Raw genomic sequence first — 12027 nt, 5'->3', positions numbered from 1 at the left:
CCATCTGGGGAATGAACCAGCAGATGGAAGATTTTTTGTGTCTCCTTCAAATAAATAAATCCTTTTAAAAAGTTATTTTATTAGAGTTAATTTAGTAAATAACTTTTCCAGTGGTGGGAAATTTTCAAGTAAATTGCAAAAGGTAAGAAGGATGGAGCTACTTATGCTTTCAACATTCTCCTCTCTAAGAGGGAAATAAAGTACAAAATAATATTGAAAGTCCGAGAACCCATTCATCAGGTGACTTTCCTTTAACAGGCGACTTTCCCATGTGTTCAAGACGTGGGGGTCCATGTGCCTGTAGAAGACCAGCTTTATTCCAAAGATCTAAACTGTCAACCTTCTCTCTCCTTGTGTCTGTCTTTTCACCATCATTCTCTCCCCTCCTCTTCTCTCTCTCATTTACATATATGGGCACAGTGCTGCTTTCTGTATTATGTTTCTACATACATGAACTCATATCATGGAGAATGAAATAAAAATTTATTTAGTATTTGATATGAAATTAGTTACTTCTGTTTTTATGTTCTAACATTAGCATAAGGTCTGTTGTATTGATGAATCTTTTACCTCAGACCTAGAGGGAACATGAAAAATCGAAAAGCTAAAGTAGAAGATAAGCACTCAATGTCTTGCTTGGACAGAAGAATTTGTAATCATTCATTCCACAAGTATACTTGAGCACCTATTATGTCGTGAACTTTACTAAACCACATGACTCATCATGGAGCAGAAGAGGCATCAGGAAACACAGACTGATGAGCTAAAGGAAGACTAACCTTCTGCAATGATTTCCCACTTAATATTTTAAGATATAAAAATGAACTTTTCACTTTATTTTTATTTTCCATCTTACCTTTACAGAAACAAAACTGCAATTAATGGTAAATTCTTTTGGCTATTAGTGCTATTATGTGTTATTAAAAATAAATTAAAAGATAACATCTCACAAAGATTAGTAAGCAAATCTATGGGAGAGGGTCAGATTGCCACTAGCATTTGTAACAGATGTATGTTATCTGTTCTGCTAAAAAAGAGACTAACGTGATTAAGGTATTAAAAGAAATACATACATAAAGAAAAATGCATGCAAAGAAATTGCTAATAGACTACAGAATGCAAGAGGTCACTAATTCATTAGTTAAATCTTACCTTAAATTTTTGAATACAATTTGCAAAAGATGGGAAACCTGGAAATATTTCCTAACAATATGAGAGACAATATATAGAAACATAACATAAATCAGGGATAAAAATTATATATGGATAAGAAGAAAAAATCACTTTGGGGGCATCTGTCTAGAGAAAAACATGCAATAATTTTAAAGGTATATTTACCCAAAATATTTTCATAACTTTTGAAAATATAAAAATTTTCAATTCCAATAAGTCAAGAGTTACTTGGCAAATAAATAATCATATGTGGCAACATATATATTTTTGTGAATGTCTTGAAATAACATTCAACATTTTAAAATGAGTTCTGGGTAATAAAAGAGTTAATATGGGCTCCAATTTTTCCTCTTAAGTACACTAACACATACATTTGTCTGTCTTTAGCACAGTTAAGACAATACTGTGCAGTGCAAAAATCCACGTGTGAAAAAAAACTGAAAGTTTAACATTGGAAGAGATAGCAAATAGATACATTTTATTTATTCTAATATAAGTAAGTTCTAATATAAAAATTAAGTTCTAATACAAATATTGTAATATATATATAAGTCTAATTGCCCAATCATTATCTTCAGGAAAAAATTTATTAGTATTATTGGTTGAAGTGAAAAAGGCATAGTAATATCTACTTCCAGTAAAAAAAGTGTATTTAAAAGGGTATTCATAAAGTATTTAAATAAACTCATAAGGGAGATATAGAAATCAAATCCACAAAAATAGAAGCCTGCTGGATATGTTGATGTCAAGTTTTAAAACATGAATAGGAATTAAGACTTGTCTAAATGTTTCAGCCACTCCAATCCATGTAGGCTATAAAATCTTCAGTTTGTGGTAGGTAGAATTTGGTGACCATTAACTGCAATAAGCAAATATAAACTAAGTAAAAAAATTTTACATTATAGAAATGTTTTAGGTGCTTATGCTTTATAATACAATTACCATACAAAATGGCAATATTTATATTCTTCAAAACTAATTTTTGAAATAACCCTGAATAAATCACGTGCATCCTCTTTTTAGGAAATGAATATGGAGAATTTACAAAAAAAGTAGCCAGAATGTTTCCTTCAGGTAATTAATTTCTTAAAAGTAAAGTATCTTTAATTGTATATATTAACAGACTTCTATCAGGAATATGTGTGCTGCACATATATGAAAATGTTTGCATTAAATTTCTGCTCATGAGCATTAACTAAACATCTCCTGTTTCTCAGATGTTACTCATCACAAAGTTCATTCATTATTAATATTAGGACAATTAAAACAGCAAAACCTCAGAAACCAAATCATATACAAATTCAGTTGGGCAATATAAAAGCATCTCACCCAAGGGACCCAGGAGTCACCAGTTACTGTTCTCCTTCTTTTGTGAATCCTTAGTTTCTAATCGTTAGTGTAATACTTGGTCCTGCTTAAAAGCTTTGGGTAATGCTCTCCTGATCTTTTCTTTCCTTAGACTTATTTCTAAGTCTATTTAAAAAATACATCTTTTGAAATTTTCTGTTTTTCTTGTCCTTCATCATAATCTCATTCTACACTGAAAACTCCAATGGAGATCTGAGCAATGAAGACAATGTTTAACACATCCTGAAAGTTCTATTTAACATTTTCTTTGTTGTCATTTTGCCATATACTTAATTTTAAATCAGCAGTGAATTTACCACTTAATAATGAAAAAAATACAGCTTCAACAATGTTTGGAGACTGGTCATGTCTTTTGTTGTTATACACAAGGAAAAAGGGCATTCTGGTATCCTCTTTAGAATGTACACCAGGATAACATTCTACAGAGGAATCTGGAAAGCATTTAGGAAGCACTAAATTCTACATGCCCTTTAGCCTAGGAAATCTGCTTCAAAGAATGAATCTTTAGCTTTATTCATAAAATCATTCAAAATGGAAAAAAATTCTGAATTTTCCATTCATTAGTATTGGATAAATTATTGTACATACATATGACCTGCATAGCTCTTTATAATATTAATGTAAAAAGATGATTATAAAATTATATGGGTACTATGATTCTAACTGGATGAGAAGAAAAATCCTGATTTTTCTCTGGGATAGTTCTTCTCTAGAATGTCAAATACAGATAATATTCCTTTTTCTTTTCCCCCTCCAAAGTTTAAAAAATTATGATAATGTATATACATCATTTGAGCAATGTGAAAATCTGAAAAATTTAACACTGTCAACAATAAGAGCTTTTACAAGTTATGCCTTAGTTCTATAGGCTTGCTGTGAATATATACAATAAAATCTAAAAGCCAAAATTAGATTTCATCAAATCAATGAAGCTTGGGGACTTAGGCTTTAGATGTGCAATGATGTGATCGATGTGAAACTGTTTTCAATTCTGAAATTACTAACATGGAGGTCCAAACACTTCTATCTTTGATCAGTTTTAATTATCAGCATCACAAATCTAACACTTATCATTTAGTGCTCCAAGGATTATCTATCATACAATCACATCCCCCATCTGAAGATAGCTAGTCCTTATTCAACCAATATTAAAATGCATACCAACTTATTAACAACAAAATATTTAAAACTGAGTTAGCATCATTGAGGACTATCTATACTTGATGCAAACAACGACCAACCTCATTCTCCAGCCCATCAATGCCTCCACTGTGGATGTCAGGATAATGTTTCAGAAACTGGGCCACATAGGTCATAATAGACTTCTCATCAGGCTTATCCACATCCACATCTGGAAAAATCAAAACCAAATGTAATAAAATTATCAGCACTCATTGCATTATAGTAATTCAAGTTTTGAAATATAGTTTTATGCCAGAAAACACTGTCCTAGTCGCAAAAGAGAAAGTTCTGGGGTAGGAGAAACTAACAGTCTGATTGATATATGTCTGACCCAAAAAGATGAGACATTTTAACAACACATTTTTAGGAAAGTAGTACATGTTTTCATTTAAGCAATCCCAACATTCATTCTTCAGGTATCCTAGATGCTCCACTCAGTCATTCTCTTTAGTTAATAAAATACAAATAAAATGTAAATTTTAGAATTGGGGTGAGTGACTGATATAAAAATGCTCAGAGTTGTGACACTGAATTACATATGAAAGATACCTGGCCAAATGCTGATTAGCCACTCACTGTCCCCTGCAAATTTTGCTGGAGAAAAGGAGAGCTTTATATTCGACTCCTTAGATAGCTCTTCATTGTGAGCATTCTCTGTGTACCACATACTTTGAAAAATGAAGTACTCTGAGGGAAAGACAAACTGAAAATAGCTCAGTCATTATGGTTTTGACATTTATAGGTATTTACCTATCAAACCAGGAAAAATTTGGCAAATAAATTTATACAAATTTATTTTTTAAAGATTTACTTGTTTATTTAAGTCAGGGTTACAGAATGGCAGTGAAGATTTATCCTCTGGTTCACTCCCCAAGTGGCCACAACAGCCAGTATAGAGTCAAACCACAGCCAGGAGCTTCATTAGGGTCTCCAATGTGAGTGACAAAGGCCCAAGCACTTGGGCTGTCCTGCTGCTTTCCCTCCATTAGCAGAGAACTGGATTTGAAGTGGAGCAGCTGGGACACAAATTGGCTCCCATATGGGATGCCAGCATCCCAGGTGGTGGCTTTACTCACTATGCCACAACACCAGCCCACTAAACAAATTGAGTAATTATATACAGGATAACAGTGCATCAAGTGTCAAACATAATAAACATTTAAAATGCCCACTTTAAAGGCAATAAATGTGAAAACATTTTGTAAAGGTTCCTTTTGATTTGAGGTATAATTTCTAAGAATTAGCAATGTAGGATTTAAAATGTGCATATGATTTAAAAGAAACAATGATCATATGTTTTAGAATTAGTTACATGGCTCACAGGTGATTTCAGAAATGATAAGAGCAGAGATCCAAGATGACTGAATAGGCAAAAGACTTGCTGATTATGAATACAGGAAGATACCAGAAGAACAATGGAGAAACTGCATTCCCAGTGGACAGCCGGAGAGAAATTTGCAGTAGAAAATCTACAGAATGAAGAGACACACCATGGAGCAGCAGGGACTGTAGACCCATGCAGCAGTGAGCAGGACACCACAGGTGACTCCTGCAACTGGTGGCTGGGGAGACACAATCTTCTTGGAGTGAGGTGAGAAGGACCTGCAGCAGCCTAAGCTATTGATGGTAATGCCTGAGGGAGAACCCCACTGTCCCCATTGACTTTGAATAAATCCCAGAGCACTAGCAGGGAACAGGATGTCCACCTAACCCCATGAAGGGAGACCTCATTGCTTTCCTCTCCTCCCTCCACCAAGGTGCCTGTGATCAGAAGGGAGGAAGCTCCATTATAATAGGTGAGTGAAGGTTGCTACAGGGTGCAAGTGACTGAAGGATCTGGAGGGATAAATTTCACAGTTCCCACTGACTTTGAGTCTATCCTGTAGTGTTGGCAGAGGATGGGGTGGTGCCCATTCAGGTCCATGAAGCAAGGACAGGTTGCTCCCCTCCCCTCCCTCTCTGAAGGAGATGGACTCAGCTTGCCAAGGCAGAGCACTTAGCAACCTCTGTCAGGAAGGTAGCTTGCTCCAAGAATGCCATGGCTTTTCCCATGGACAGAGAGACTCACAGGGCTGAGAGTAGATCCCCTACTCCCTGTGACTGTGGGAATCATGCAACATGCAATAGCGTGTGGGATGTGACTTAGTCTTCGGATAAGCACTGTGGCTTCAGAAGCGAGAGTACCCTCAGAGCTGGGGTCGGTGATTAAGAAAGGCTCTATGTTCTCTGAGGAGCACAGAGATCCTTTGTGCATTGCATCCACCTGTGTGGGTGGGGGTGCATAGGCACTGTGGGCTTACCATGAGCAGCTGGCTTACCCTGGCAGAAAAGGGCTGATGCTATATTCATGCCAATCAACATGCACATTCCCATCCTGCTGACAATAGAGGAGATCTACCATTCTCAACCTGTGTACCCTTTTGGACTCTCTCTCCCCAGCTCCCTGGCCCCACCCAGCACACAGCTCTGGATATCCATTGAAGGAGCACATACTAAGCCATAGAGAGGTATTTCAAAGATAAAAGCCCTCAGAGGAGAAAACCAAGTATTTCCACAGATGCCTAAAAACAAACAGAAATACAGCAAACATGCACAAGGAAGACAATATGACTCCTCCAAAAGAATGCAACAACACTTCAATATTAGAATGTGAAGATGAAGACATTGATGAAATACCTGAAAATGAATTCAAAAGAATGATCATAAGATTACTCAAAAACACGGAGAAGCAAATACATGGGTTAAAGAAATCCATAGATTACATAGATTAGAAACTCTGCTGGGAGATAGATATTGAAGTGAAATTAAACTGAAATATTAGAAATGAAGTATTTTATATATCAAATTAAAACACAGTGGAGAGCTTTAACTGCAGACTTGGTGAGGCAAAAGAAAGAATATCTGAGTTAGAAGATAAATATTTGGAATATCTCAGACAAAAAAAAAGAAAATTTATACAAACTGAAAATAGTGTTCAAGATTTATGAGATACTATCAAATGACCAAATATAGATTTCTTAGGAGTTTCTGAGGGTGTGGAGAACCAGACTAGAATAGAAGACCAATTAGTGATATATCAGAACCCTTCCTAGTTTGGATAAAGATATGGACATCCAAGTACAGGAAGAACATACAACTCCTAATAGACACAATTAGAAAAGATCTTAACCACAACACATTGTAGTCAATATATCAAAAGTAAAACATAAAGATAAGGTTCTGGGGCCGGTGCTGTGGTGCAGTGAGTTAACGCCATGGCTTGAGGTGCCAACATCCAATATGGGCACTGGTTAGAGACCCAGCTGCTCAACTTCCAATCCAGTTCTCTGCTATAACCTGGGAAAGCAGTAGAAGCTGGCCCAAGCAGTTGGGCCCCTGCACCCACATGGGAGACCCAGAAGAAGCTCCTGGCTCCTGGCTTTGGATCGGCAAAGCTAAGCCATTGCGGCCAATTGGGGAGTGAACCATCCGATGGAAGACCTCTCTCTCTCTCTCTCTCTCTCTGCCTCTCCTCTCTCTGTGTAACTCTGACATTAAAAAAAAAAAAGACAGGAATAAAATTGTAAAAAATAAAAGGTCCTAAAATTCACACAGGAGAAACATCAGATTACCTTCAAATGATCTCCATTAGATTGACAGCTGATTTCTCATCAGAAACCCTATAGATTAGGAGAGAATAGACACAGTCCAAGTCCTAAAACAAAAACCTGTCAACCCAGAATATTGTGCCCACCAAAGTCCTCACTTATAAATGAAGGTGAAATAAAGACTTTCCAAAACAAATAGAAATTGAAAGAATTTGTCAACACTCGTCCAGCTTTATGAATGATACTTAAGGATATGCTATGCACAGAAACAGAGGAAGAAAGTCATCATCATTAAAACCATGAGAAATCAAAACATCTAAAAAGTACAAAGGGAAGAGAAAAGAATCAATAGAAATATTTATGAAAAATGGCAGGACAAAGTCATTACCTATCAATAATAACCTTGGATGCAATTGGCCTACATTCTTCAATTAAGAGATACAGAATGGCTGAATGGATTAAAAAATAAGACCCATATATTTTCTGCCTGAAAGAAACACAGTTCATCAATGAAAGTCAAAAGATGAAAAAAAAATTGTTTCATGCTGTAAGGAAGTAAAACTGAGCAGGAATAGCCATCCTACTATCAGACAATACAGGCTTTAAGACAATGTTAAAAGAGACAAAGAAAGGCATTCTACAATGATTAAGGGATCAACTCAACAGGAAGATGTGAATACAATAAATGTAAATGTACCCAAAGCTAAGTCACCTGGCTATTTAAAGCAATTTTAATGGATCTATAGAGACATAGGCTTCAATCCAATAATAGGGAATTTCAGTACCCCACTTTCTAAAATGGACAGATCACTAGGCAAAAAATAGCAAAGAAACAAGAGCTAATCTACACTTGACTAAATGGACCTACTTGATTCCTATAGACATTTCATCCCACAGCTGCAGATACACATTCTTTTCATCAGTGCATGAAACTTTCTTTAGGATAGACCATATGCTAGGCCATAAAACAAATTTCCACAAATTCAAAAAAACCGAAATTATACCATGTGCCTTTTTTGACCACAGCAGAATTAAGGTGGAAATAAACAAGAAACTCTAGCAAATTTGCAAACATGTAGAGAATGAATGACACTCATAATGGATATAGGTCATGGAAGAAATCAAAAGGAAAAACAAAAAAAAATCCTGGAAACTAATGAAGATGACAACACAACATATCAAAACTTATAGGATAAAGCAAAAAGCAGTGTTAACAGTAAAGTTTACAGCTACTAATGCCTACATCAGAAAATTGGAACAGCATCAAATAAATGATCTAAAATAAATCTCAAAGACCTAGAAAAACAAGAATTAACCAAACCCAAAATTAGTAGGAGGAAAGAATTAAAATTAGAGAACAAAAGTGAAAGAAAAAACACAAAAGATCAATGAAATAAAAAGCTAGTTTTTTTGAAAACATAATGAAAATTGATACACCATTAGCCCAACCCTCCCCCCCAAAAAAAGAAAAAAAGAGGAAACCCAAATCTTAAAAGTAGTAACAAAAAAAGGAAACATAACAAATACCACAGAAATAAAAAGAATCATCAATAATTACTGTAAACAGCTACATGCCAACATACTGGAAAACATAGAAGAAATGAGTAGATTCTGGACACACACAATTTATCAAAACTGAGTGATAAAGACATAGGAAACCTAAATAGACCAATAACAAAGATGGAGATTGAATCAGTAAAGAACTCTCAACAATGAAAAGGGTAGGCCAGGATGGCTTCAGCCCTGAATTCTAATAAACCGTTAAAGAAGAACTAATCACAAGTATCCTTAAACTCCCAAAACAGTGGAAACGGAGGGAATCCTCCCAAACTCCTTCTATAAGGCCAACATCAACTTAATTCCAAAATCAGAGAAAGATGCAAGAGAGAACTACAGATGAATATAGATGCAGAAATCCTCAAAAATACTAGCTAATACATCAGGAAGATCATTCACAAATTCCAAGTTAGATTTATCCCTGGAATATAGAGATAAATGGTTCAAAGTCTGCAAATCAATAAATATATCATATTAACAAACTGAATTAAAAATATTGTATCAATAGAAGCAGAGAAAGCTTTTAAGAAAATACATCATTCATGATAAAAATCTCAGGCAAATTTGGTATAGAAGGAACATTCCTCAACACAATCAAAGCAAAACATGACAAACCTACAGCCAAGATCATATTGAATGAGGGAAAACTGGAAGCATTTCCACTGAGATCCAGAACCACACAAGAATACACCCTCAAATCATTAGTATTCAGTAAGTTCTGGAAGTCTTAAACAGAGCCATTAGACAAGAAAAAGAAATCAAAGGGATATAAATGAGAAAGAGAAAAGTAAAATTATCCCTGAAATGATTCTATACATAGGGGAACCAAAAGACTCTGCTATGAGATTACTGGAACTCCTGAAAGTTTTTATGAAGTTGAAGGATATAAAATCAACATGCAAAAATCAGTAGTCTTTGTATATACAATGCATTGGCTTAGAAAGAATTTGTATGAACAGAACCACTCACAATAGGCACAACAAACTTTAAATATCTTGGGATAAATTTAATCAAACACATAAAAATCTCTACAAGTAAAATTACAAAACATTAAGTACAGATACAGAAGAAACAAAAAATGAAAAAGCAATCATGTTCATGGATTGAAAGAATTAATATAACTAAACATATAAATGAATATAACTAAACTATCCATAGTACCCAAAGCAACTTACAAATTCAATGTAATCCCAATCAAAATACCAAGATGTTCTCAGATCTGGAAAAAAATGGTCCTAAAATTCACATAGAGGGGCTGGCCCTGTGGCATAGCAGGCTGAACCTTTACCTGCAGCACTGGCATCCCATATGGGCACTGGTTCATGTCCCAGCTGCTCCTCATCCGATCCAGCTCTTTTCTATGGCCCAGAAGAGCAGTAAAGGATGGCTCAAGTGCTTGGGCCCTTAAAACCATGTGGAAGACTCTGAGGAAACTCCTGACTCCTGGCTTCGAATAGGCCCCACCCTGGCTATTGCTGCCATTTGGGGAGTGAACAAGAAGATGGAAGATCTTTCTCTCTGTCTCTCCCTCTCTCTGTCTGAGGCTCTACCTCTTAAATAAATAAATATCTTTTTAAAAATCCCATAGAATCACAATCACAAGAGACCCCAAATAGCTAAAGCAATCCTAAACAATAAAAACAAAGCAAATAAAGCTGGAGACATCACAATACTGTATTTCAAGACATACTATAGGAGAGTTATAATCAAAATAGCCTGGTACTGGCACAAAAATTTGAACCCATTAGAATACAAACCCTAGAAATTAATCCACATGTCTACAACCAACTAATCTTTGACTAAGTAGTGGCAAATCAATTTCTGGAGAAAGGACAGTCTCTTCAACAAATGGTGCTGGCGGATCTCCACATGCAGAAGAATGAGACAAGAACCTTATCTTAATTCCTATATAAAAATCAACTCACAATGGATCAGAGATCTAAATATAAGACCCGAAACCATCAAATTACTAGAGGAAGACATAGTGGAAACACTGTAAGACACTGGTATAGGCAAAAACTTCTTAATAAAAATCCCAGGAAATTCAGGCAACAATAGACAAGTGATATTACATCAAGCTAAGAAGCTTCTGCACTGCAAAAGAAACACTCAGCAATGTAAAGAGGCAGCTGACAGCCTGGGAGAAAATAGTTGCAAACTATACATCTGATAAAGGATTAATATCCCGGATATACAGAGAGCTCAAGAAACTCAACACCAACAAAACAAGCAATCCAGTGGGCTAAGGACATGAACAGCCATTTTTCAAAGGATGAAATGCAAATGGTCAACACTCACCACAATGAGGTTTCACCTTAACCCCAATTAAAATGGTTATTATCCAAATATAAAAAAAAATTAACTAATGCTGATGAGAATGAGGGGATAAAGTACCCTAATTCATTAGTGGTTGGAATGTAAGCTAGTAAAACCATAATAGATAACAGAACGGAGATTCATCAGAAATCTGAAAATAGATCTACTATATGACCCAGCTAGTCCACTCTTGAGAATTTAATCTAAAGGAAATGAAATCAGCATATTGAAGAGTTATTTGTACTCATGTTTCTAGCAGCTCAATTCACCATAGCTAAGATGGAATCAACCCAGATGTTCATCAACTGATGACTAAAGAAAATTTTGCTCAGAAATACATGATGTAATGCTACTCAGCTGTAAGAACAAATGAAATCCTGTCTCTTGCAACAAAATGGATGCAATTTCAGAACATTATGTTTAGGGAACTACGCGAGTCCCAAAAAGAGAAATATGTTTTCCCTGATTGTGTTAAGTAATATCAGACTACAAAAAAGCAATGTATATGAGTGAAAATGAAATTTTGAGATCTGATGATTATTGTTGCCTTTGTCTACAATCTTGAGGAATAATGGTTTTTCTACTTAAAATAAATGACAAGATCACTGATATTGAGGATTTATGCGAACAACTAGAAAAACCATTTCATGTAATACAGAAATGGAAAGAAAAGCAGCATTTTATTCATGATGTGACATAGTATATACTGTTACATAACAAATTGTAAAATTTTTATAATTTTTGGCCTACTTAAACTGTTTCCACAAAAGTTGACACATTCAAGTTAGCAAATAAACATTTTTTTGAAATGCAGAGAAACAGAGAAATGCAGAGACAAGAGCGA

At 35.3% G+C, this 12027-nt stretch overlaps 1 protein-coding gene across 26 annotated transcripts in view; it reads right to left on the bottom strand.

The window, feature by feature from the left end:
* SYNE1 (spectrin repeat containing nuclear envelope protein 1) overlaps positions 1-12027 on the bottom strand; it is a 551595-nt gene that overhangs the window by 388967 nt on the left and 150601 nt on the right. For 19 of the 26 annotated variants that reach the window (XM_051855247.2, XM_070073379.1, XM_051855246.2 and 16 more), the window contains 2 exons: positions 3783-3892; positions 1153-1203 (listed from right to left, as the gene is read on the bottom strand). The exons of 1 other annotated variant lie outside the window; for it this stretch is intronic. In XM_051855247.2, coding sequence (XP_051711207.2) covers positions 1153-1203; positions 3783-3892 — 161 coding nt within the window. The remainder of the gene's footprint in view (positions 1-1152; positions 1204-3782; positions 3893-12027) is intronic. 6 more of the 26 variants (XM_070073388.1, XM_070073374.1, XM_070073381.1 and 3 more) reach the window with 1 other exon arrangement.

The sequence above is a fragment of the Oryctolagus cuniculus genome, chromosome 5 (genome assembly GCF_964237555.1).
Source record: "Oryctolagus cuniculus chromosome 5, mOryCun1.1, whole genome shotgun sequence".
Lineage (NCBI taxonomy): Eukaryota > Metazoa > Chordata > Mammalia > Lagomorpha > Leporidae > Oryctolagus > Oryctolagus cuniculus.
The sequence above is the reverse complement of the archived record's forward strand: the minus strand, read 5'-3'. Positions and strand labels throughout refer to the sequence as shown.